The 27,895-nt window shown below is 38.6% G+C and overlaps 1 protein-coding gene across 1 annotated transcript in view; it reads left to right on the forward strand.

Annotated features, from left to right (window-relative positions):
- Positions 1-27,895, forward strand: part of THADA (thyroid adenoma associated) — a 588,067-nt gene that overhangs the window by 106,531 nt on the left and 453,641 nt on the right. Inside the window, exons 22-24 of the mRNA XM_006882320.1 lie at positions 19,099-19,231; positions 21,473-21,586; positions 25,061-25,183. Of these exons, the coding sequence (XP_006882382.1) occupies positions 19,099-19,231; positions 21,473-21,586; positions 25,061-25,183 (370 nt within the window). The remainder of the gene's footprint in view (positions 1-19,098; positions 19,232-21,472; positions 21,587-25,060; positions 25,184-27,895) is intronic.

Below are 27,895 nucleotides of genomic sequence, written 5' to 3' on the forward strand. Positions count from 1 at the left end.
TTAAAGCTGCTTGCCTTCTTGTTCTGTTAGAAGGCATTTTCCTGTCATTTGCTCCCTTCTGGACTGCAAAGTGTTTTCCCAGGTGAGTCCAGTGGGAATGGCTGGTTGAACCCAGAGTCTCCATCCTCCTTTGCTTCCTTAGCTGTCTGTTGTATTTCCTTTTTGTCACGGGCACTGGGTTCAGGGTCAATTCTGGAGTAAAACTCAGTGTTAAGGTTACCTATAGGATAGGGAGCAAATATAGAGAGAACAAACTTGTGAGTTACAGATAGAAGGGCTTTGAGGGTGTTGCTTTCAGGTTTACTGGGGGAAGAGGGTGGCAGAAGATGGCCTAGATAACATTCTCTGGATACCCTAGGCATTCTTTTTTTGTTTTGCCTTCCCCACCCAGGGGTCAGATGGCACATTCTGGGGACTGAGGAGCTCACCCTGAGGGCTGCGACGGCTCGGCCTGAGCCGGGGGCTGAGGCAGCCCGCCCCAGGCAGAGGGCCATGACGGCTCGCCCTGAGCAACTTTTTGAGAAAGCGCCATACAGCCTTCCATAGTAGTTGCACCATTCTACACTCCACCAACAGTGGTCCAGTTTCTCCACAACCTCGCCAGCATTTGATGTTTGCTGTTCTGTTAAATTTTGTTATTCTTACTGTGTGTTCTGTTGTACATGTTGTACATAGGGTTTTCAGAGGCCTGCTATTTTGGAAGTGGATGACCAATCCTTCTTCCTAGTGTATGTGTATCTGAATGCTCAGATCTAGAGAAGTATCCAACAGATAAGCATTTTACAGAAAAAGTGAAAATATATCCCTTATTGTGGAATTAACCATTAGTTTGGGTGTTGTCCCTGCCCTTGGCTCAAGTGCCCTGACCCACTTATTTCTTTGCTCCACCATCCATCAAGATACCCCTCCACTTCTACTCACTCCCTTCATCACCTATCTCCCATTGTCTAGCCCTTGATCTGATAGCTTATATCTAAAGCTTCCTTGGTTTCTGTGATTCCAGATTCATCAGCTGCTAACAGTTTCTTATGCTGTGACCAGAGTCTCCTAAGTTTAGTGGTAATGTGTCCTGAACGGAGATGATGTGTCCTGTGGAACTGGTGCGTAGAAGTTTCTTAAGTTCAAGGAACTGAAGAACAAATTCAAACCTCGAGTTGTTATAATCAAGGATGCTTTAGGCAGAGTATTAAAGGATCCAGGAGGTATCAAAAGAGGATGGAAAGAATATACTGAGTCATTGTATCAAAAGGAATTAGCAGACACAGAAGAATTTCATGAAACAACATATGAGCAAGAGCCTGTGGTGATGAAGGAAGAAGTTCAAGCTGCTTTGAAAGAAATAGCAAAAAGCAAGGCCCCAGGAATAGATGGTATACCAGTTGACATATTTCAGCTAGCAGATACTGCCCTAGACGTGCCCACCAAGTTTTGTCAAGAAATCTGGAGAACAACCACTTGGCCAACGGACTGGTAGATATCTATATTTGTTTCCATTCCAAAGAAAGTTGACCCAACAGAGTGTGGAAACTATAGAACAATATCGTTGATTTCACATGCAACCAAGATTCTGCTGAAGATTATCCAAAAATGATTGGAACAGCACATCAGCAGAGAACTGCCAGAAGTCCAGGTTGGGTTTAGAAGGGTTGTGTTCCTAGGGATATTGTAGCTAATGTTAGATGGATATTGGCTGAAAGCAGGGAGTACCAGAGGAATGTCTATCTGTGCTTCATTGATTATGCAAAGGCATTTGACTGTGTGGACCATAGCAAGCTGTGGCTGACTCTGAGAAGAATGGGAATCCCAGAATACTTGATCATGCTAATACAAAACCTATACTTGGACCAAGAGGCAGTCGTCAGAACAGCGCAAGAAAACACTGCATGGTTCAAAATTGGGAAGGGCCTATGCCAGGGATATGTCCTATCTCCATACCTTTTCAACCTGTATATAGAACAGATCATCCAGGAGGCTGGGCTCTATGAGGAGAAAGGTGGCATCAGGATTGGTAGAAGATCTATCAACAATCTGTGTTGTGCAGATGACACAACCCTGCTTGCTGAAACTGAGGGGGACCTGAAGTGCTTGCTGCTGAGGTTCAGGGACTGCAGCCTTCAATATGGTTTGAGGCTCAATGTCAAGAAGATAAAGATTCTCACCACTGGACCAATTGGCAGCATCAGGATGGATGGTGAAGAGATTGAGATTGTTCAGAGCTTTAGTCTGCTTGGCTCCACAATCAACCCTCTTGGCACCAGCAGCCAGGAAATTAAAAGATGCATTGTGATGGGAAAGCCTGCTGTTAGGGACCTCTCTAAAGTACTGAAGAGCAACGGTGTAATCACTTGTTATGCATCAGTAGGCTGGACAATGACCAGGGAGGACAGAAGGAGAATTGATGCTTTTGAGCTTTGGTGTTGGAGAAGAGTGCTGAGGATGCCATGGACTGCTAAGAAAACAAACAGATTCATCCTGGAGAGGGTTAAACCGGGCTGCTCCTTGGAGGCAAGAATTCTGAGGCTTTGTCTGACATACTTTGGTCATGTTGAAAGGATGGACTGGTCCTTGGAGAGGGACATCATGCTTGGGAGGGTGGAGGGCAGGTGCAGGAGGGGAAGGACCTCTGGGAGATGGATTGATTTTGGTGACTGGGGCAGTCGGGATGAGTGTGTTGGAGACAATGAGATTGGCACAGGACAGAGCAGAGTTTATAGCTGTTGTACATAGAGTTGCTATGAATCGCAAGCGACTCGATGGCACGTAACATTCTTACTGTGGTGAGATGATATCTCATCGTTGTTTTGAGTTGCATCTCTCTTAGAGCTAGGGATTTTTAACATTTCTTCAGGTGTTTTTCTGCCATCTGAATGTCTTCTTTGGAAAAGTTTCTGTTCATATCCTGTGCCCATTTTTCACTTGGGTTATTTATCTTGTTGTAGTGCTTGAGTATTTTATAAATTCTAGATATAAGTCCCTTATCTGACATTTCATTACCGAATATTTTTCCCCATTCCGTAGCTTCCCTTTTTTACCCTGTTGGAGAAGTTTTTGGATGTGCATAGGGATTTGATTCTAAGAAGGTCCTATTCATCTATTTTATCCTCTCCTGGTTCTAGATTTTTCAGGATGCTTGGAAGACTGTTTATGTTTTGGATTAGGACTTCTAGAATTCTTCGAAGCTTTTCTTTAATGAAGTTTATAGTCCTTGATTTTAGTACTAGGTATATGATCCACTTTGAATTGGTTTTTGTTTATGGAGTGAGGTGTGGATCTTGCTTGAATTTTCTACAGATATTTTTCCAATTTTGCAAGCACCATTTGTTAAAAAGGCTGTCATTTTCCCACTTAACTGATTTCATCTTTGTGTGAAAAATCAGTTGACTATAGGTCAGTGGGCTGATTTCCAGGTTCTCAATTCTATTTTATTGATCTATGTGTCTGTCATTGTAACAGTACCCGCTGTCCAGACCACAACAGCAGCTACAACAGTAGCAATTGAAATCAGGGAGCTAAATGCCTCCTACCTTATTTCTCTTTTTAAGGAGAGCTTTGCTTATTTAGAGCCTTTTTCCATTCCAAATGAAACTGAGATTGCCTTTTACATGTCATTGAAGAATGGAATTGGTATTTGTATTGGGATTGCATTGAATGTGTAAATTGCCTTCGGTAGTATTGTCCTTTTCACAATATGGAGTCTTCCTATCCATGAGCAAGGGATATTCTTCCACTTCTTAAGGTCTCTTTTTGTTTCTTGTAGTAATGTTTTGGAATTTTCTTTGAATAGATCCTTTGTGCTTCTGGTTAGATTTACTCCCAAGTATTTAATCTTGTGATTAGCTATTGTGAAGGGTATTGGTTTTCTTAGCTCCAGCTCTGTATTCTCTTTGTCACTGTAGAGAAATCCACTTGATTTTTGTATGTTGATCTTGTATCTTGCCACTTTGCTGAATTGGTCAACTATGTCCAATTGTTTTCTTGCTGGGTCTTTAGGGTTTTCTAAGTATACTATCATATCATCTGCATATAGTGATAATTTTACTTCTTCTTTGCCAATTTGGATACCTCTTATTTCCTTCCCTTGCCTTATTGCTATCACTAAGACTTCCAATACTATATTGAATAGAACTTGAAATTGACTTTTTGGTTATGAATTTTTGGCAACACCTTTCTTCTTCTGTTTTCATTCCTAGCAGATGATTATCTGATTGAAACTGGCCAAAGCTGGTCTTTCTCATCTCACTAATGCCTAATATGCCAATGTTAATGTGTTCTGTTTAATTTTTAACAATTTCTAGTTTTCTAACATTCAAGCTACATACATTATTATTAATTGATGTTTGTTGTTATTTTTCCTTATTTCAACTGACTTCCAAGTTGGGCTCTAACACTATGCTTATATAACTATCCTTGTACCTCTAGTGATCAAGGGTTTTCAAAGGCCAATTATTTAAGACATGGTTGCCAATCCTGCTTTCTAGTCTGTCTTAATCTGGGAGTTTTACCAAATCCTTTTCACCAAGGGTAACTCGTACGGCATTTGACACACCATTGGCACAACTTTCAATATCACAGCAACCCCAGGTTATCTCAGTATAGTACACTGGCAGACGAATTCTGTACCACTTAGAACTGTTTTCTTCCAGACGCAGTTAACACCAGGTCCTGCCCACCAGGTCCTGCTTGGTTTAAAAAAGAGGGTTTCAGCCCACAGTTGATTGTTACTGAAATAAAATCGACCAATTGGCTTACACTTGACTATTAACTAAATAAAAATCTACCTAACAGTTTACACCTGACTTTCAGTTAAATCAAAACAACCTGCCTTCCAGAAGTCAACTGCTTTATTCAAGAGGCTCCCAAAGTGGAGACTTGCAGGTAGGACACAGCTAATTTTTAACTAGAAAGGCTTGCCTACTAGGTCTTGCTTACTTTGAACAAGAGTCTTCCAGCTGATTGACACAAAAAAATTTAAAGAAATAATGTATGAATTTCAGCCAAGATGATGAAGGAGAGAGTGGAACCTGCATTGAAGGCACTGGCAAAAAATAAAACCCCAGGAATTGATGGGATACCAATTGACTTCTTTCAGTTAACAGAAACAACATTGAATGTGCTCACTGGTCTATGCAAGGAAATTTGGAGGACAACTGTCTGGCCAATGGATTGGAAGAGGTCCATATTTGTTCCCATTCCAAGAAATATAATCCAACTTAATGTGGAAACTGTAGAACAATGTCATTAATATCACATGCAAGAAAAATACTGCTGAAGATTATTAAAAAATGGCTAGAACAGTACATAGGTAAGAAACTGCTAGAAGTTCAAGCAGGATTTCGATTTCAAAGAGGCTGTGGCTGATGTCAGATGGGCCTTGGCTGAAAATGATGACTACTTGAAGAATGTCCATTTGTGCTTTACTGATTATACAAAGGCATTTCACTGTGTAGATCATAATAATTTGTGGCTGACACTGAGAAGATAATTGGCGTTCCAGATCACTTAATTGTGCTCATGCAAAACCTATAACTAGAACTTGTGTAAACAGAGCAGGGGAGCACTGCATGGTTTAAAATTAAGGGAGTGCATCAGGGTTGTATTCTCTCACCATGCTTATTTAATCTGTATGCTGAGCAAATTATTTGAGAAGATAGACTCTCTGAAAAGGAATGTGGCATCAGGATTGGAGGGAGACTCATCAATCACCTGTGTTATGCAGATGACACAACATAGTTTGCTGAAAGTCAGTAGGACTTGAAGCACTTATTGCAGAAAATTAGAGAAATATAGCCTTTGGTATGGATTGCATCTCAATGTTAAGAAAACAAAGATTCTTACTACTCGACTGATAGGCAACTTCATGATGGTTGGAGAAGAGATTGAAACTGTCAGCAACTTCATCTTGCTTGGAGTCACTCTTAACACCCTTGGTGCCAGCAGTCATGAAATTAAGATATTCACTGCACTGGGAAAGTCTACAGTTAGGGATCTCTCCAAATTGTTGAGGAATAATGATGTCAGCCCCCAAAAAGGAAGACTCTGGATGAGATGGATTGACTCAGTTACTGGGGTAATGGGGGTAGATGTATCAGAGACCATAAAGTTGGCACATGCTAGTGGAGGGTTCAGAGCTATTGTACATAGTATCGCTGCTACGAGTTGCATGTGATTCGATGACATGTAGTAACAACAACTGTGGTGTCATTTGGAATACTACAGTGTGTCTGATTCAGGCCAAAGTTTTTTAGATCACTTATTATGCATCTGAGAGCCAGACAATGAATAAGGATGACAGAAAAAGAATTAGTGCCTTTGAGCTGTGATGTTAGAGAAGAGCATTGAACATCCCATGGGTGGCCAAGAGAACAAACAGACGTCTTGGAGAGGGTGCAGCTGGAGTGCTCGTTGGTGGGAAGAATGATGAGGCTGCACCTCACATGCTTTGGGTATGTTTTTATGAGGGACTATTCCTTAGACAGGGACATGGTGTTGGGAAGTGTGGAGGGTCAGCAAAAGAGAGGAAGACTGTCAACCAGGTGGATTGATATGGTAGCTGCTGCAATGGGCTCTTGTGTGTCAGGAAGTGTCAGGATGGCAGAGGACAGAACAGGGTTTAGATCTTTTGTTCATGGGGTTGCTATGAGTCATACTCTACTCGATGGCACACAACAACAACAATAACAACAGTCATTAGAATACAACGTTCAAGGAGATCAGTGGACCTTGTAAGTTATTTGGAGTCCCTTGCTTGTGTAAAGCATAGTGCTTTCAATCTCCCACCCACAATTTCAACATCTGAATTCTTCCTGGAAGAAAAGACTGTGTCTGACAAATCAGTATTTGAAAATTCTGTGGGTCAAACTTCTGTTCTGACATATATGAGGTCACTGTGAGTCAGAACTGACTTGATTATTGACTGGGTTGGCCAACTGTTTATTGTTAAAATAACTAAGAATGTAAATCTGGAAACTACCTTTGGAGCTTGATTGAAACCATTTCCTTAGTCAGTCTCATTTACCTCTTCTACTCTACCTATGCAAGACTTCTACAATTCTATGTACATGTCCTGCAAATTCCAGTTCAAATCATACATTGTTATGGTTTTGTATTGGTCTGTTTAAGACTATAAGTCTTTGGAAATCCAGAGAAGGGACAGCACCTTTTGAGGTGGATTACTTGGGTAAGTTTCATGAGCTTAGATGAATAGCACAAAGTAGAGAGTATCGTCACAACTTCCAGTAGTTCTGTCATAAAATGGTTCTGAGAGAGGTCTTGTCTATTTTTAAAGTTTTTATTATTTCTGTCTTTTATTTTCTCAACTAAGTGGAAGAGATCTATAATTTTTCCTGTTCCAAAGAAAGGGGACACGACAGAGTGTGGAAATTATTGAGCAATATCATTGATTGCACATGCAAGCAAGATTCTGCTGAAGATTATCCAAAAATGACTTGTACGACACATCAACAGGGAACTGCCAGATGTGCAGGCTATGTTTAGAAGAGGCCATGATACTGGGGATATTATAGCTAAGGTTAGATGGATCTTGGCTGAAAGCAAAGAGTACCAGAGGAATGGCTCTCTGTTTTTCATTAATTATGCAAAGGCATTTTACTGTGTAGATCACAAAATCTGTGGCTGATGAATGAATTCCAAAATCTCTGTAGATGTTCATTGAAATGAAAAAGAAATAAATTATCTCTGTAGATGTTCATTGAAATGAAAAAGAAATAAATTAATTTATAAAAAAAAAAACCAACAAAAAACCAAAAAACTGTGGCTGACTCTGAGAAGAATGGGAATCTAAGAACACTTGATTGTACTTATGTGAAACATATACGTGAACTCAGAGATAGTCATCAGACAGAGCAAGGAAACACTGCATGGTTCAAATTTGGGAAGGATGTACACCAAAGATGTGTCCTAGCTCCATATCTTTTCCATTTATATGTGGAACAGATATCTAGGAGGCTAGGGTCTATGAGGACAAATGTGGCATCAGGATTGGAGGTAGATTCATCAACAATCTGCATTACGCATATGACACATCCCTGCTTGCTGAAACTGAGGAGGACCTGAAGCGCTTGCTGCAGAAGGTCAAGGACTGCAGCGTTCAATACGAATTGAAGCTCCACATCAAGAAAACAAAGATTGTCACCACTGGGATGTTTGGCAGAATCCTGATAGATGGTGAAGAGATTGAGATTGTTAACAACTTCTGTTTACTTGGCTCTGCAGTCAGCACTCTTGGTACCAGCAGCCAGGAAATTAAAAGACAAATTGCACTGGGAAAGTCTGCTGTCAGAGACCTGTCCAAAGATATTACTCTGGATACTAAGGTGCTCTCGCTACAAGCCATGATCTGTGCAATTACTTGCTATGCATTGGAAAGCTGGACAATGACTAGGGATGATAGAAGAAGAATTGATGCCTTTGAGCTGTGGTGCTGGAGAAGAATATTGGATATACCATGGACTGCCAAGAGAACCAAAAAAAAAGTTTATCCTGGAGAGGGTGAATCCAGGCTGATCCTTGGAGGCAAGGATTCTGAAGCTTCGTCTGACATACTTTGGACATGTTGCAAGGTGGGGTCAGTCCTTGGAGAGGGGTGTCATGTTTGGGAGAATGGAGGGACAGCTCAGGAGAGGAAGGCCCTTTATGAGATGGATTGATCCAGTGACTGGGGTAATGGGGGTAAGTGTATCAAAGACAATAAGGTTGGCATAGGATAGAGCAGGGTTTAGGGAGTTGAAGGCAACTTGATGGCACATAACAACAACAACAACCTGATCTTTATTTGTTTTTGTTGTTTTTATGTGTCATCAAGTAACCTGCAACTCATCGCAACCCTATGTACAGTAGCTCTGAACTCTACCCTATCCTGATCCAATCTCCCTAACTCCTACACATCTAATTCCATTGCCTTAGTTACCACGTCAATCCATCTCATCCTGGGTCTTCCTCTCCTGCCCTGTCCCTCTAACCTTTCAAGTATGATGTCCTTTTTCAAGGACCAGTCTCTCCCAGCCATGTGCCCAAAGTATATGAAAAGGATCTTCAAAATCCTCTCCTCCAAGGGGAAACTTGGATTCACCCTTTCTAAGGCAGACCTGTTTGTTCTCCTGTAGTCCCAATCTGTGTTAAGTTCAGTACTCTTCTCTAACATCACAACTCAAAGGCATCAATTTTTCTTCTGTCATCCTTAGTCATTGTCTAGCTTTCTCACGCATAATTGCAAAAACTGTGGCCTAGATCATGTGCACCTTAGTCTAAAGACTGCCGTCATTGCTCTTTTGCACTTTGGAAAGGTGCCCGACAACAAAAAGACTTCCCCGGTGAAATTTGTGTTTTGATTTCCTGACTGCTGGTGTCAAGAGTCTGTAGAGTTTGTAAATACTTTGTGTAAACTTTCAGTTTGTGGAAAGTTCTAGATTATCTGGTTTATCTCTGTCCATAGGGATGGTAATGTTGATGTTAACTGCTGTCGAGTTGAGCATGACTCATAGCGACCCTATGAACAAAAAGCCCGAATCTTGTTCTATATTATTGTTTCTCTAAGTTAATAGAGTTTCCAGAGGCCTGTTTCTTAGGTAGTGGATGTCACTCCTGTTTCTAAGTCTTTCTTAATCTGGGAGCTCTACCAAACCTTGTCCACTATGGGTAACCATTATAGCATTTGACACACCTGTGGCACAGCATTCAGCATCACAGCAACTCCAGGTTACCTCAGTAAAGCAAATAGACTAGTGCTATACCACTTATTCATTCCAAACACAATTAACAAGATTCCAAACACGATTAACAACTGACTAAAATCCATGTCCTACATTTCACCAAAAAAGTCATTCAGATGGCTAACAAGCACATGAAGAAATGTTCAAAATCTCTAGCTCTAAGAGAGATGCAAATCAAAACAACTATGAAATATCATCTCACCCCAGACAGAATAGCAAAATTTAACAGAACAGCAAACATCAAATCCCGGCGAGGTTGTGGAGAAACTGGAACCCTTATTCACTGTTGGTGGGAGTGTAAAATGGTGCAACCATGGTGGAAGGCAGTGTGGCTCTTTCTCAAAAAGTTGCAAATAGAGATACCATTTGACCCAGCAATTCCACTACTGGGAGTATACCCCAAGGAGACAATACCTGGCATTCAAGCAGATATATGTACACCCATGTTTATCATGGCTTTGTTCACAATAGCAAGGAGTTAGAAACAACCTGAGTGCCCATCAACAAATGAACGGATAGAGAAGCTGTGGTTTATTCACACAATGGAATACTATGTTGCCTTGAAAAACAATGAACTCATGCAATATTATCCAAAATGGGTGACCTCGGAGGACATTATGCTGCGTGAAATATCTGAGTCATGCAGGGACAAATACTGCATGGTGCCACTGTTGTAAAACAGAACTGACCTCGGGGTTGGGGGGAGACTGAGAAAGATGGGTTCAATAGTGTATACTGCATTGAAACAGATGAGGGAGAAAACTGTTTAACAGGGATATGTGATTAGGTATTTTTGTCATGACAGGAGTCCAGAGTGAAGGCTGTATAGTGGAGTGGTCCTGGGGGGTGGGATTGTAAATCAATGAAAGAATTTTTCTTTTACTTTTCCAAGAGGGTAGTGTACTGGGGGGTGGGGGGAGGGTTGGGAGGGGAGAAAAGTGCATCAGTGAATGAATGGAAATTCAAAGTCTCTGTAAATTTTCTTTGAAATTAATAATAGATTTTTTAAAAAACCCAACAAACCCCATGTCCTTTACTAGGCCCTGGCTGGCTCTAAACAAGAGGCTAACAGCCCACAGCTCATTGTTAGTCAAATCTATCAAATCCAGTTAGCTCATACACGTAGTGAACAAAATAAAAACCGAACAGTCCACACCTGACCCTCAACCCAAACAAGAAGAGCCCACCTTTCAGTTTTTACCATATGGAATATTTTGCACTGATCATTTCCATATTATTGTAATCAAATGCTTGAAGTATGTTCACATAAGTCAGCAATTTTTTCCCCTTTCTCTCTTACCTGTCTGTATTTTCCTGTAATTTCAGGAGAGAGAGAGAGAGAGAGAGAGAGAGAGAGAGAGAGAGAATGAATATGAATATGGGTTAATAAATAGGAAACCCCATGAAGAGAATAGCTTTTCTAGTACAGAAGACCTGTGTAGAGAGTTGAAATAAGACTAAGTCATAAGTTGCCTTTCAGACTACAAGATTTTGAGCAAGATTTTATTCTCAGTTACAAACCACTGTAATTTTACGTAAGGGAGAATTGGCCTCCCTGCTTTGATAGGATGCCTTTCCTAGGATCACTGTAAGCTTTACATCTATGTGGGCTTGATGAGGGTGGAGGAACTCTTCTCTGAACTAGTATTCAGTGCACTTCATAAGAAATACCTTTTACATCTTTCAGTTATTTTTCTCCCCTTAGTGCTCTAGGAGACTTGGCTTTAGATTACAGCATTATCTATGCACTAGTCCTGTTCATGTTCCCATGGGGAGGAACAAAACACAAGTAAATGAAAACACAAGGGATTATCCTCAAGCAAGTCATTTCACTTTCCTCACCTGTCTAATTCAAACTCTTCCTTGAGTGGATATGCCCTGAAAATTATTTTAATTCTTTCTTTCTTAGCTTGATTACTCATTCTAGAATATTCTAGGAAGAAAGGATGGGAATTATTCACTGATTATCAGTTAAAAACAAAACCCAGTATCATGTAACACATTCTCCATCTGGTTCTGAGCCTATATATCTTTATGTATCTTTTTTTTTTAAATTTTTTTATTGTATTATTTTTACATGTACCATCAAATCAGATCTGACTGGTACAGGAGGAGATTGCCCCCTCCTTCTCCAGCAGAGCACCTGGTGGATTTGAACTGCATACCTCTGGGATTGCAGTGCAGTGTCTTGCCACTAGGCCACCAGAGCTCCCTATCTTTATCTATCTTTATGAGGCAGATTTCCTCATCTTCTACAGAGTGGCTGGAGAATATCACCTGTCACCCTTTTTGGTTAGTAACCCAACATGTATTATATTGTGCCTCCAGGGCTCCTTTCTAATGATCATATGTGCTTACAAAACTGCTTGGAGGAATGTGGATATCAGGTTTTAATTGAGCAGCTATACTAAATTGCTAATATTTAGGATAAACTAGAAAAGTGATTCCTTAAAATTCAAAACATTTAATTATAAAAAGCATACAACTCAATAATTGAAAGTTTACTTTGATCCTTAAAGTATAAAATTGATGGAAGATTATTTTCATCTTGAATGCTTTAAATCCATATGTATTAGTAGGGGATCATAATATGTTCACTTTGGAGGCTCATGTGTGAAGCAGTTTGATTCTGGAAGGGTAGGTTCTCTTGTTTTAGTTGAAAGTTGGTGTGAACTGGTTGTTTTTTATTTCATTCACAATTGTGTGTGGGCTGATTGGTCCCCAGATTTACTTGATTTAGCTATCACCTGTGTGCTGTAGTTAAGTGTTCGGGAAGAACATTCTTCTTAATGTTACAGCACTGGTGTGTCACTTTGCTGTACTGAGATAACTTGGGGTTCCTGTTGTACTGAACACTGTGTCCCTCTTGTAGCAAATGCCATAATGGTTATCCATGGCAGACAGTGGTAGAGGTCCCAGATTAAGATAGGCATGTGGAAGCAGGTTTGGCATCCACTTCCTAAACAACGTGCCTTTGAAAACTCTATGAACATTAGAGAAACAATGATAATTATAGAACAGGGTTCATATCTTTTGTTATAGGGGCGCTATGAATTGTACTTGACTTGATGGCACTGAACAATACCCACCTCCAAATTCAACAGTTATTAAAAATTTAGCACATTTACTTTATCTAACCTCTTCTATAGTTTGCTAAAGTATATGGTAAATGTCAGATATATTATTTTTTACATTCTTCTGTATGAGTATGGGAACTTTCTTCGATGTCTAATTTTTGTTGTTATTATGTACTGTCAAGTTAAAGCTGACCTGTAGCAGGTTTTTAGAAGCAGCTAGTCGAACAGGAGGAGATTACCCATCATTCTCCTACAGAGCAGTTGATAGATTCAAACTGTGTACCTCTGTGTTGCCAGTGCTTCTCCTCACCACTAGGCAACATTGGCATACCCTAGAAATAATTGCATGATATTAGCTAATAGCTAGTATGGATATAAATATTTTTATTATTTAAAAAATTTTATTTATTCATATTAGGATTTAGATGAAGTCTACATATTGCATATGGTTGTTGTGTCTTTGACTCTCTTTTAATCTAGTAGTTATGATTTTTAAAAAAATTTTTTTTTCTTACTCATTTTAATGAAAGTTTACAGAGACTTAGGGTTTCCAGTCATTTATTGTTGCACTTTTCTCCCTCCTGCCAATTCACTCTTCTCTTTGAAAAGAAAAAGAACAGCTCTTTTATTGTTATGCAATTCGTCCCTCCAAGTCCACTCCACTATGTAGCCTTCACTCTGGACTTCTCTAATGACAAGAATGCCCATTCATATGCCCCTCTAAAACAGTTCTCTCCCTCATCTGTTTCAATGGAATATACATCTTTCCTCCCCTCCTTTTCTTTCTTGCCTCAACCCTGATGTCAGTCCCATTTTACAACAGTGGCCCTATGCAGTATTTGTCCTTTGATGACTGAGATATTTCACTCAGCACAATGTCCTCCAGGGTCATCCATTTTACATAATATTTCATGAGTTCCTTGTTTTTCAATGCTGCAGAATATTCCATTGCATGAATATACCAGAGCTTCTCTATTCATTCGTTGATGGGCACTTGTTGTTTCCAGCTCTTTGCTATTGCAAACAAAGCCGCAATAAACATGGGTGTGCATATATCTGCTTGGGTCAAGGTAGTTTTTGTGGCTAAATGGAGAAGATATGTGGTAAGAATTAGAGGTGAGGTGTTAAATTTATGTCATACTTTTTTAAAAACAGAAACTTAAAAATTATGATCTGTTGGCACTGGGGAGATTTGATTATAAATACTTGTGTCATAACTAGTATTATTTGTTATTATTGTTGTTATGTATCGTTGAGTTAGAACCAACTCAAAGCTGACCCTCCAGCGGGTTTTCGTATGCGGTAAATTGAATGGGAGGAAATGGCCCATATTTCTCTTGTGAAGCAGCTGGTGGCCTCAAACTGTGTGCCTTTGGGATGGCATCTCAGCTCTATATCACTCAGCCAATAGAGCTTTGTTTATTATTTAGATCATGTTAAACTTTTTTTTAAAGTTTTTTATTTTATTATTTGTGTGTGTGTGTACTGTCAAATTGGATCTGACTGGTTAGATCAAGTTAAACTTTTAAAAATGCTTCCTGATTACCAGTGGGATAGTGAAGTAGTCAGACTGGGAAATTTTCCCCTCTCACAGGGATAAACTCTAGAGACCCAGTGGTGATAAGCTGCATTGTAAACCCAAAGATAAATGGTTTGAACCTACCAGTTTTCCTCTGTGGGAGAAAAGTCTCCTTCTGTTTGATTACCTGCTTCTGAAAGCCTTGACAGTATACAATGACAATAATTTGCAGGTATACTAAGTGGAAAGGGAGACCACTCACAGATAGATTCTAACATCCTGAAAATTTGGGTAAATTATTGAGAGTAAAATCACAAATAAAGGCCAATTATAGAGCAAAGCAGTTCCACACAGCCTAAATAATCTCTGGGAATCTGCTTGAGACCCTTAGCTCAAAACTCGCCACAGTCTGACCAGCACCATAGAGAAAATGAGAAACCATCTTACTTGCTGATGGTCAGACAAACTTCCTTATGCACAGATAGGATATTCTTAGACCCCTTGTGCACAATCCATTTCCTACAGTGAACAGGTCACTGTCATTTTAAACCTGGTGCCAAAGAAGGTGGCTCACATGCAGTGTGTGAGAACTTATGTAGTGCCTTTCTGGAAGAGCTAAACAGTCCTTACACGCAAAAATCATGTCTACTTATAACCCCAAAGACTGTTACATCTGTTGTCAGAGGAAAGGTCTTGCAACACACTCTTTCCCAAACACGAGCTAGTAACCCCAGCAGACACTACCTGGTTATGCCTGGAAATACCTGGTGTAAACCTGAGCCATTCCCATCGCTAGGCCAGTCAAACACAGTGTCTAGCAACAGGTTAAAAGGCTTCAGTGATGCAGACTCAAGTACCACCCTATAGCTGACAATGCTTGGCAGCAGCCTACTACTCCAGTCACCTATGTACCTACTACTCAGAGTCATGCCAGAGATAGCAGAACACTTATGAATACTGTAATTCAAGGATTCACTGAGTGGTAGAAAATTACTAATATAGAGAGTCTCTGATTTACAGAGTTAAGGATTCAGACAGTGACTTAGCTGGCTACCAGTGTAATGAATGATTGTAAATCTCCATTAATTGGTAGTAGGGAAAGGCTACAGTGCACAAGCCCCAACAATGGGACTGCTTCTGCACCACCCTCACTGAGGGTCCTACTACCGGAGTGCTAACATGTCTCATCAGAGCAAGGTTCAGCACATACACCACCTGACCAGCATTAGATGGCAACCACCACCAACCACTACCCCAACCAACGGTACTGTACAAAAAAGAACAGATAATTACATGGACACCTTATTGGCTATGACATGCATTCCAGAAGAAAGGAGATTTAAAAATCTACAACAACAATGCCACCACAATGTCCTAGAAGCAGCAGACAACATAACCCCCCCCTAAAAAAAAAACAAACAAACAACCCTCACCAAAACAAACACTAATTAGGATACAGGTGTTCAGGTCTTTTGTTAATAGGGTCACTATAAGTCATCTACCGCTCGATGGCACTTAGCAACAATAACAACAACATAGAGAACTCAGTTGGCTTAGGGGATAAAAAGGGATGCTACCAAGCCAAAGGTGGGTGATTTTAATCTGCAGCCCTGAGGCCTGGTTTTAATTCTTTTTGGTCAGACATTCTTCTAAGTGGTGTAGCACCTGGTCTGTCCATTTGCTGTACAGAGGTAACTCATGGTTGCTGTGATCCTGAACACTGTGATACTGATTATCAGATGCAGTAATGGTTACCCATAGTGGACAGTGTTTGTTGGAGCTCCCCCATTAAAACAAGCTTGGAAGCAGGAGTGGCATCCACTTCCGAAATAGCTTGCCTCTGGACATCCTATGAACAATGGAGAAACAATGAAAGTTATACAAGTGTTCAGGTCTTTTGTTCATAGGGTTGCTATGAGTTGTCTAGGACTCCACGGCACTTAATAACAACAGTGAAGATACACAGTGCTTGTGGCTCTCTGCACTGCTGGTGGGAATATAAAATGGTACAACTGCTATGTAAGTCAGCTTGATATTTTCTCAAAAAGTTTAAAAATTGAAAAAAAAAAAAAGTTTAAAAATTGGGGTTCAAATCCACTAGATGCTCCGCTGGAGAAAGAGGGGCAATCTCCTGTGACAGTAGGATCTGGTACACAGTGCACAATATGAACAATTCCACTACTGGGAATATATCCTTAAAGATCACAGCTATGACTTAAGCAGATATACGTACCCATATGTATTTAATTTTAAAATTTTATTTTATTATTTTTTGTGTGTGTACCATCAAGTCAGACCTCACTGGTAGAGGAGGTGATTGTCCCTTCTTCAGCAGAGCATCTAGTGGATTCGAACTGCATACCTCTGGGATTTTAGTGCAGCTTCATGATACTAGGCCACCAGAGCTCCCCTCATACCCATATTTATTGCTGCATTATTCACAATAGCAGCAAGGAAATGGGAGCAGCCCAAATGCCCATAAGCAAGTAAATTGATAGGGGAACTGTAGCAAATTGAAACAATGGAGCGTTATACAGCATTGAAAAACAGCAAAGAACTTGTGAAACATTTTACAACAGGGGTGAATCTAGAGGGCATTATGTTGAGTGAAATAAATCAGTAGAGATAAATACTATATAACACTTGTTATTGTTTTTTATTGCCAGTAAGTGGAACATGACTCATAGGGACGCTATGAACAAAAGTCCAGCACAACTCATAGTGACCCTATGAACAAAAGTCAAATACAACTCATAGCGACCCTATGAACAAAAGGCCTGAAGCCTTTCTATGACTATCATCATTTCTCCAAGTTCATAGAGTTTCCAGAGGCATGTGGTTTAGGAAGTAGATGTCACTCTTGCTGATTTATAACACTACTGTTATAAAAATGAGCTCATTAAGGGGCAGCTGAAGAGGAGCAAGAAATGAATAATTAATGAACACTTTATTTGAATAGGTGAAGGGAGGTCAATATGAAGTCAGTGTATAGTTAGAAATTGTGTGTATTGCAGTTAAGTATCAGAACAGAATATCCATAGCTGATTGGCTGGGAGGCAAGGGGAATCTTAGGAGAGGTTTACACAACAATAGGAATAGTGAAGGATTCACAGGGATAGGAGAGAAGGGGAAGGGGAGCAGAGATTAGTGTTTAGATAGGGTAAAGGGAAAGCAAGGGACAGAGAGAATTTGATTAGACTTAGTAAATGGCCTTGATCAATTGTAATTAATGTTATAGAACAATGCATAGCATTTAATATATATTTTTCAAAAAGGATCTTAAAAGTGTTATTATTTTTCTGATGTAAAATAAGTAAGTTTGGTTGCTAATTGGAATGTTAAGTTTGAAATTTTCTTTCAAATCAAGCCTAGAATAGAATCCCAAAATATGTTTCTAAGAGATCTACTTTTTTACTAAAAATATTGTCTGTCTATAGGAGTATTTTTCAGAAAATTGTTCCTTAGGATATCCTGTGTTTATTTCCATATGTTAATTTTAGCTAAATCCAGTTGTGATACTCTTTAAATAATTATGAAAACCTACCACTGAATATGCAATTTCCTAGGAAAATATTATATACTTTGGCAGATCATATGTTTCAAAGTTTAAACAAAACCAACTTTAATATTTTAAAGCAGTCTTAATGTAATAGAACAGAAGCTTACATAATATTCAAATATTGAAATCTCAAAATGTTTATGCTTCTTTCATAGTTTGGTCAAAGAATGTGGTTGAAACTTTTATTATGGTGGTTTGTATTTTGTGAGAGATTAAAAATTATTATGAATATAATGTTTGAAATAGGTTTTCTTCTTAATCTGTATATAATCTTTATAAGTGTAGAACATAAACTTTAAGTTATATTCTCTCTATTGGAAACTTGAGTTGTAACACATTAATAAATGATTGTTCAACCTCCTTTGTAAAATTTTAAGTGTGGATGCAAGAATGGTTATCATAGCTTATTTTGTATTTAACTACTTTACACAGAATAGTTATAAAAATTAACATCTTCACAAGCTTCAAATCCTAAGACCTATATTGCGATGGGAAAGTCTGCTGTTAGGGACCTCTCTAAAGTACTCAAGAGCAACAGTGTCTCTCTGGAGACTAAGGTGAGCCTGATACAGGCCATGGTCTTTGCAATCACTTGTTATGCATCAGAGAGCTGGACAATGACTAGGGAGGATAGAAGGAGAATTAACGCCTTTGAGCTGTGGTGCTGGAGAAGAGTATTGAATGTACCATGGACTTCCAAGAAAACAAACAGATTCATCCTAGAGAGGGCTAAACCAGGCTACTCCTTGGAGGCAAGGATTCTGGGGCTTCACCTGACATACTTTGGACATGTTGTAAGGAGAGACAGTTCTTTGGAGAGGGACATCATGCTGGGTATGATGAGGGACATCATGCTTGGTATGATGAGAGTAGAGGGACAGCGCAGGAGGGGAAGACCCTCTCTCTATGAGGTGGATTGATTCAGTGACTGGGGTAATTGGGATGGGTGTGTCAGAGGCAATGTGATTGGCACAGCAGGGCTTAGGGCTATTGTACATAGGGTCGCTATGAGTCGCAAACGACTCGACCAACGGCACATAACAACAACAATAATAAAGAAGAAAGTAGATCAAATAGCATTGAAGCCATTTTCATGCTTTTACCCCTCCCAATGTATTTTATTCTTTTCTAATAGCTTTAATGTATGTTAATGTTTTATACTTTTACTTTTTGATGTCTGTTAATTCCAAAGATTTGCTTATGTATGCTTCCTAGGTGCCCAAATGTGAGTCTGCAAAAGCTACCAGAACAATGGTTACGGAATGTTTTAGAGGAAATTAAATGCAGTGATCCTTCATCCAAACTCTGTGCGACAAGACGCAGTGCTGGGATTCCTTTTTACATACAGGTACTTTTCTATAAGGGGCACCAGCTCATTTCTTTGTGTCTTTTGATATGTGAATGAGTATATTATATAATGAATATTGTTGTTTTTTTTTTCAGTGTCCTTGCATTTGTGACTTTGTTATAATTCGTGGACAGTGGTTTCCTATAATAGATCTGTCCTTGGGACAAACTTTCTAAGAAGTCAGCCTTCTAAATTGGACAAAGACTTGTATAGATTCCCTCTTATGTATTAAATAGACTTATATAAATGTGACACATTTTTGGATGAGCTTGTCTTGTATTCATACATTGCTGGTCTTTAGGAAGTGATGCTGGAGTCTGTGCCACCAGTATTTTAATACCAGTAGGTCACCCATGATGGAAGGATTTCAGCAGGCTTCTGGGTTAAGACAGAATTAGAAGAAGGATTGGCCATCTACTTCTGAAATATCCAGTCTTTGAAAACTCACTGAATAATTCAGAATGAATTGTGCAGAATGAACAATTAGACATAATACTAAAAATAGCACCCCTTGAGTGGAGGTTATTAAAAATGACAAGAAACAGATGTGAACATCCATTAATAATTGGATTTTAGAATATATGAAGGGTGAATATTAGAAATTTTAAGTTGTAAAAATTAGAACATATAAAGATCAACATTCTAGACATTTAGTGAACTGAAATTGACTTGAATTGGTTACCTTGAATCAGATAGTCTTATCTACTCTGGAAATGAAAAAATTAAGGGAGAATGGTATTGTATTCATAGTCAAAAAGTCATGATGTTTCCAAAAGTACAATGCTGTGAGTGATAGGATATTATCCCTACAGATACAAGGAAGACCTGTTAATGCAATTCTTATTCAAGTATGCACATGAACAGCTAAAGCCAAAGAAGAGAAAATTGAGGAATTCTACCAAACTTTGTAGTCTGAAATTGACCAAATATGCAATAAAAAAATATTATTAATAATTGATGACTGGAATGCAAAATTTGAAACAAAGTAGGATTGATTATTAGAAGTGATGAATTTGAGGAGGAAATAAAACTGGATTTCAAATCGTTGAGTTTTGTACATTCAGTGTTTTATTCATAGCAAATACTTTTTTTTTAAAAAAAGTAGCACACAGTAAACCGGTATAAAATAAAAATTTTATTTTTTAAAAAAGTAACCTACACAGATAAGGAAACTAAAAAAGCAATACCATTTACAATAGCCAGCCACAAACTGTCCATGTAAAGGCATTTGACTGTGTGGATCACAACAATTGTGGCTGACATTGAGAATGGGAATCCCAGAGCACGTAATTGTGCTCATATCGAACCTGTATCTGGACCAGGAGGCTGTTGTGTGAACAGAGCAGGGGAACACTGTATGGTTTACAATTAAGAAGGGAGTGTGTCAGGGTTGTATTCTCCCCATGTCTATTCAATCTGTATGCTGAGCAAATTACGCAAGAAGCTGGACTCTATGAAGAAGAATGTAGCATCAGGATTGGAGGGAGACTAGTCAATAACCTGTGTTTATGCAGAAGACACAGCCTTGCTTGCTGAAAGTGAAGAGGACATAAAGTACTTGTTGCAGAAGATCATGGAATGCATGGATTTTGAAGCTGCCTCTCACATACTTTGTATATGTTGTAAGGAGGAGCTAGTCCTTGGAGAGGGACATCATGCTTGGAAGAATGGAGGGACAGTGCAATATAGGAAGACTTTGGGATGAGATAGATTGACTCTGTGACTGGAGTAATGGGGGTAGGTGTATTAGAGATAATAAAGTTAGCACAAGATAGAGCAGGGTTCAGAGCGGTTGTACATAGGGTCACTGGGTATCACAAGTGATTCGATGGCACATAACAATAACAACAATAACATAAGAAATTGAATTCAGAGAGTTTTTTGTTTTGTTTAAATGAAAAAAAAAATTTTTTTTTCTTGGTCCAAAAATTTGCTGTTAAAATTGGATGTTTTTATTGTGTCTTCCACCAAATTACAGCCCATAAAATGTCAGTAAGAGCAGATTTTCAATCTTACTATTATGTAATTAACAAACTGGTAGTGAACTTAGAGATTGTCCAGTTCTACTGTCTAGCTTTACGAATGAAGAATCTGAGAAATGGGGAGGTTAAGTGAACTGCCCATGGTCATGTGATTTATTTGCCTACACTGTTGTTTGTAATGAGAATTTTGCATTTGCAGAGAAATACCAGGCAAATTTCTATTAAGGCTTCTCTTAATTTTTGTCTTGCTTTTCTATAGGCATTATTGGCATCTGAACCAAAGAAGGGCAAAATGGGTTTGTTGAAAATAACAATGAAAGAGTTAATTTCCTTGGCCAGACCTATGAGTGACTTACAGAGCACTGTCCCCCAGGTAATAATGGAAGTAAATGTTTAAATAAATTAACACAAGTCCTCCTAAGAAGGCAGCAGTTTTTATTCTTTGCTGTAACTTTTCTACACTGGAAAAAACAAAAATACTCCAAAATGAACAGCTATGGGCTAAAGATACAGAACTCAATTTTATAGAACAATTTTAGAGACAGACTGACATTTGAAGTTTATTCCAGTGATTTTCTTTTGTCTTTCCTGGTCTTCTTAAAATAAATACTGATTAAAAGTACTATTTTTAAAGTGATAAAAATATGTAACACATAAGCTTTACTATTTTATAACTAAGCAGCTGTATCTTTCCCAAAATAAAGTTATTGGCATATTCACGGTTTCATTTTAGCTGGTATTTGGATGCTTTAGTTGTTATCTGTGTATGCATATATTTTTCCCTCTCTGCCCCACCCAGACCACTTTACTGTGCAGCTCTTATTCTGGACTCATGTCATGCCAATAATACCTAATCATATATTTCTTTTATACAGCTCTCTCCCTCATCTGTTTCAATGCCATGTACATTATTTTCCCCCGTTTCTGTTTCCCTGCAATGGCATATCAGTCCTATTCTATAACAGTGGCATTATGCAGTATTTGTCCCTTTGTGACTGAGATATTTCACTCAGCGTAATGTCCTCCATGGTTACTCGTTTTATATAATATTTCATGAGTTCTTTGGTTTTCAGTGTATGCATATATTCTTGAGTTAGGCCCTCACCCCGGCTTCACTCTATTAAACCAGGACCTGCTGCTGTCAAGTCAGTGCTTACTCCTAGACTCTGCACTGGGTAGTATGTAAAAGCCTAGTAGATACCTTCAGTACAGTAACAGTTCTCTGTAAATGTTAGATCTCATTATTTTGCACATATATCAGCCACACTTTAATCTTTGAATTGGCATTCTTGCTCTTTAGCTCTTTAGACATATCCTTGACAGCACTTTTCCTGATGCAACATTCCTTTGGTTTTTGAGACCGGCACTTCCCTGTGTGCTGATTGGGGGTCTTCATAAATGAAGTCCATGACAACTTGAGTCTTTCTCTGTCTGTCATCATGTTGCCTATTGGCCAAGTAGTGAGGATTTTTAAAATTTTTGTTTGTGTTCTTGATGTTGAAATGTAATCCGTATTGAAGGTTGTAATCCATTATCATCTGAAAGTGTTTCAAGTTCTTGTCATTTTCTGTGAGCAAGTTTGTGTCATCTGCATAGCAAAGGTTGTTGATAAATCTACCTCCAATTCTAATTCCACTTTTTTATCCATGTAGCTCAGCTTCTTGATTTATTTGTGTAGCATACAGATTGAATTATTGTTGTTAGGTGCTATCCACCAGTTTGTGACTCATAGTGACCCTGTGAACAACGATCTAAACCCCGCCCAAGCCTCTGCCATCCTCGTCATGTCAGACACACTTGAGCCCATTGTTACAGTTACTGTGTTAATCAGATTAGTTGAAAGTCTTCCTCTCTTTCTCTGATCCTCCACCTTTCCAAGCTTGACGTCTTTTCCCAAAGACTGGCCCTCCTAACAGAATGCCCCAAATATGTGAGATGAATCCTTACTCTTCTTGCCTCCAAAAGCACTCCAAGTTTCACTTTCTCCGGGAACCATTTCTTTATATATTTGTTTCTTCTTTTGGCAATCCATGGGATATTTAGTACTCTTCTCCAGCACCACAGCTCAAAAAACTCAATTCTTCTATCTATATACATAGAAAATAATTGAAAAGACTATGTTTGGATCACATGCACCTTCTGACATCATTGATCTTGGGTTCGATCTATTCTTGGGGACTTATTTTTTACCAATGCCATCAATGCAGCTTAAACATCTTCCTTTAATGCCACTGATTTTTGATCATGTACTCCTTCCCGAAAAATTCTTCCATGTCAATCAGTTATTTTTGGTATAGTGACTCTTTGTGTTCCTTCCATTTTCTTTTGATGTTTACTTGATCATTCAAGATTTTCCCCTTAGCATCCTTCGATATTACACTTGGAGGCTTGAATTTGTTTTTTACTCCTTTCACTTTGAGAAAGTGAATGAGTTCTTTCTTTTTTTATTTTCTGATTTCAGCTCTGCAAATTTTTTTATAATACTCTGCTTTGTTGTCTGCCCTGTGAAATCTCTGTACGGTGTTCTCTTGCTGTTTGGGTAACTGCTTCTTGGTGTATATACAGATTTAATCTGAGCACGATTAAGAACTTTGGGATTCCCATTCTGCTCATTATTATCCATAATTTGTTATAATCCACATAGTCAAAAGCCTTTGTGTTGAGTGCTTCTTAGCGGGAGTCATGGTGAAAGCTGACCTCATATCTGTTAGGTATTTTGTCAGTTTGTGCCAGTCCTTGGAAAAGGACATTGTGCTGGGAAAAGTGGAGGGTCACTTCTGAAAAAGAGAAGAAAATCTTCAAGGTGATGGGATTACAAAATGACTCCAACAGCCTGTTGCATGTTGGAGGTGCTGAAGATGATGCAGGTTATGGCAAGGTTCTGTAGTTCATTAGCTTGCTTTGAATTGTAGTTGACTCAACAGCACCTAGAAATAACAAATGTGAATATTTAAAATAGGATCCTCTTAATGTCTTGTTTAATTATTAAAGGTAATTCAATTGTAGCCCTATGTTTTATAAATAGAAACATTTAAGATACACTTTTTTAAAAGTTAAATTTTAGATGTATCCGGTAACTGTTAATATGTAGCATCTTCTTAATTGTTCAGATGCAAATAGGAAGTTTTCTTTCTTTGGACATTGTTTCAAAATGGGTCAGTCTTTAAATTATCTTTGAAAAGTAATTTGAATTTATATATGATCACACTATAGGAGTAATACTCCCAAATTATAGTTATCAAATGGTTAACTCTTAAGATGGTAATTTATTATTCCTATTAACAACAATACAATGGAGTATTTGTTCAGACTTTGTCACTAGGTTTCAGATCAGATTGAAAGAGAAATGTTCCATTTATGCTTGATAACTGTACTTTCCCTAAGTTGTTAGTTAGTCTTGAGTCAGCCCCTAAATGTCATCCAGGCAGTTTCATTACTGACTGTCAGAAGCAGAATACCAGTCCTATTTTTGTAGTTTTTCTGAGATCTGCTCAGCATCACAATACCATGAATGTCCTCCACTGACAGATGAGTAATAGCAGCACATGAGGTGGTTTGCATGGTTGTTCCGTATGGGAGGCCAGAATTTTACCACTGTTGCTAATTTTTGCTGCATATGTTAATTGTATTTTTTATGGCATTGATTAAATATTACAAACTTTTTATAATTGGTTTCATCATTCATTGGTGAGTTTTATTTAAATCTGTTATTTGATTCTTGGTTTGTCCATTTCTTCTTGTAATTCCACAGATTTTTGTTTTATTTGGAGGCTATGCCATTGGATATATACAGATTTATGGTCAGCATGGTTTTCCCCTATGCCTAATCTTGGACTTTTTGTTCTAGGTTCATGCTCTAAATATCCTTAGAGCCTTGTTCAGAGATACACGTCTTGGAGAGAACATTATTGCTTATGTGGCTGATGGAGCAAAGGCTGCAATTCTGGGCTTTACATCACCAGTTTGGGCAGTAAGTGCTATCTCCGTTCATTGTCATTGATTTGATTATGATTTTCATGAAACAAATTTTTACTGAAGAATACAAATATGTTCTGTTCTCTAATGGATAAAGCCTTGGATCAAGCTACATTTTGACTCCTGTTATTTTATGATTCCATATTATTTCCTTTGTTTGAGGGTTGCTATGAGTTAGAATCAACTCAACTGTTGTAGACTTCATGTTCTTGGTATTTATCTTTAAGTTATCATTTAAATGTTTAAAATTGAACATACCATGATAAATTATAAAAAGATTGAAATTGTCAAGGCTTTTATTTTACTTGGACCCACAATCAATACCCATGGCAGAAGCAGTCAGGAAATCAAAAGACATATTGTACTGAAGAGATGTATTGTCAGAAATCTCTGTAAAGTCCAGAAGAGCAAAGACGTCACTTAGAAAATTAAGGCTCTTGGAAGACGTGGCTTGAACATCGTCCATAGAAGTTGGACTCTGAATAAAAAAGGCCAAAGAACTAACTGATCATTTGGAGTTGTAGTGTTGGTGAAAAATATTGCATATACTGTGGAATGCCAAAAAAGAACAGACATCTGCTTAGAAGAACTTAAGCTAGAATGCTTCTTTGGTTTTAGGTGGCTTATAAGATCTGACAGTTTTAGAATCTGAGAGTTCCACAGTCTGGGTTTCAGCAAGACCATGTTTGCTTTAATACTGCAGAGGAAGATCTCTTCTTGTCTTACCTGCCAGTCAGAAAGTGACCTGAAGTTAAAACTTGCATCAGCAGCATAACTTCATCCTCACATACTTTTTTCTTTTCCACGAGTGTTGTCCTCTGCTTCTGTACTTTATTTTATTTGCTTACAGAGTTCATGTACATTGTGTTTCTTATTATTCTTCATTCACATTTTGTTTCATACAATCATTCCCATGCATTATTATGTTTTATAAAATTAATCCCCATTAGACCTTGCCCATTATTATTATTATTACTCTTGTCTTCTGAGAGACACTCTGTCTCAAAAGACCTGAAAAGTTAGAGTGCTGCTTAGAAACAAGGATGGTATGTCTTTAGACAAACATATTTTAGACAAACTATCAGGAAAGGCCTTTCCCTGGAGAGAGACATCATGGTTGGAAGAGTTGAAGGTCAGCAAAGAGGTGGGAGGGAGACCTTGAACAGGATGAATTGAAAGTAACTGTAGCAATAGGCTTGATTGTGAGGATGACACTGCATAGAGCAGAGAGGTTGAGTATGAGTTGGAGCTGACTTCAAGGCGCATCACAGCAACAACATCCAAATGATACTCTTGGACACCAAACTCATAGCTGTTGACTTGGACCTAACTCACAGCTGATCGTACAGTGGGTTTTTAGAGTGTAAACTACATGAAAGGACCTTGCCCCTCTTTCTTCTGCACAATTGCTGATAGATTCAATCCTCTGGAGAGGTGCTGCCTTAGAGTTGGAGTGAAGACCAAAGTGATTACATCATCAGAGCTCCTTAAATACATTCTTCTTCTTGTTGTTTATTGCTTTCGAGTCAAGCATACCTCATTGTGAACCAATGAACAAAAGGCCTGAAGCCCCTTTATCAAAGTTCATAGAGTTTCTAGAGGCATGCTGTTTAGGAAGTGGATGCCAATCCTGCTTGCAAACCTGTCATAGTATGTTCTTATTGTTATGTGCCGTTGAGTTGCCTGCAATACATAGTGACTCTAAAATACATTACACCACTTCATAAACAGTGGAATGCCCTAATACTTATGTCCTTCTGTTTACCTTCTCTCAATCTTTCCAATTGTTGTCATACATTTTATTTTACTAAAGGTCAGGTCCATTGTTGTCAAGTTGGGCACAGTGTCATAGTGACTGAACACAGTAGAACTTGTCAACAGTTTCCAAGACTGTACAGATTGCTATATTTCCTTTTTTAAAAAAAAGTTGGTTTTCTTAAAGTCAGTCAGACATTTTTGTTTTCTAACAAATACCATTTTGGTGGTGGTGTTAGATGCTGTTGAGGCAAGTATGACCTATAGTGACCCTATGAACAAGAGATCTGAACTCTGTCTTATCCTGTGCCATCTTCACACTTCCTTGACACATTAGAGCTCATTGTGGTAGTCACTGTGTCAATTCACCTGATTGAGTGTTTTCTTTGCTGATTTTCTGCTTTTCCAAGCATAATGTCTCTACCCAAAGAAGAGCCTCTCCTAGCAATGTTTCTGAAGTATGTGAGATGAACTTTACCTTTTTTGCATCCGAGGAGCACTCTGGCTGCTGCACTTTTTTCTAATACGTATTTGTTTTTTCTTTAGCTGTCCATGGGATGTTCAGTACTCTTCTCCAGCACTACAGCTCAAAAACAGCAGTTCTTCTCCTGTCATCCTAATTCATTATCCAGTTCTCATATACATAGTAAGTGATCGGAAAGACCATGGCCAGAATTAGATGCATGTTAGTCCTTAAACTGACACCATTGCTCCTCAGTACTTTAGAAAGGTCTCTAACTGCAGACGTTCCCAGTGCAGTGCATTTTCTGATTTCCTGACTGCTAATAACCAAGTTTGTTGATTGTGTATCCAAAATGAAGTTGTTATCCATACGCTTACAAGGAAGTCCAGTGAATATCACTATCATTCAGATATATGCACCAACAACCAGAGCCAAAGAAGAAGAAATAGATGATTTCTACCATCTTTTACAGTCGGAGATAGATAGAAC

This window comes from Elephantulus edwardii, unplaced genomic scaffold (assembly GCF_000299155.1).
Source record: "Elephantulus edwardii isolate Elephantulus edwardi_28Jun2011 unplaced genomic scaffold, EleEdw1.0 scaffold00019, whole genome shotgun sequence".
Lineage (NCBI taxonomy): Eukaryota > Metazoa > Chordata > Mammalia > Macroscelidea > Macroscelididae > Elephantulus > Elephantulus edwardii.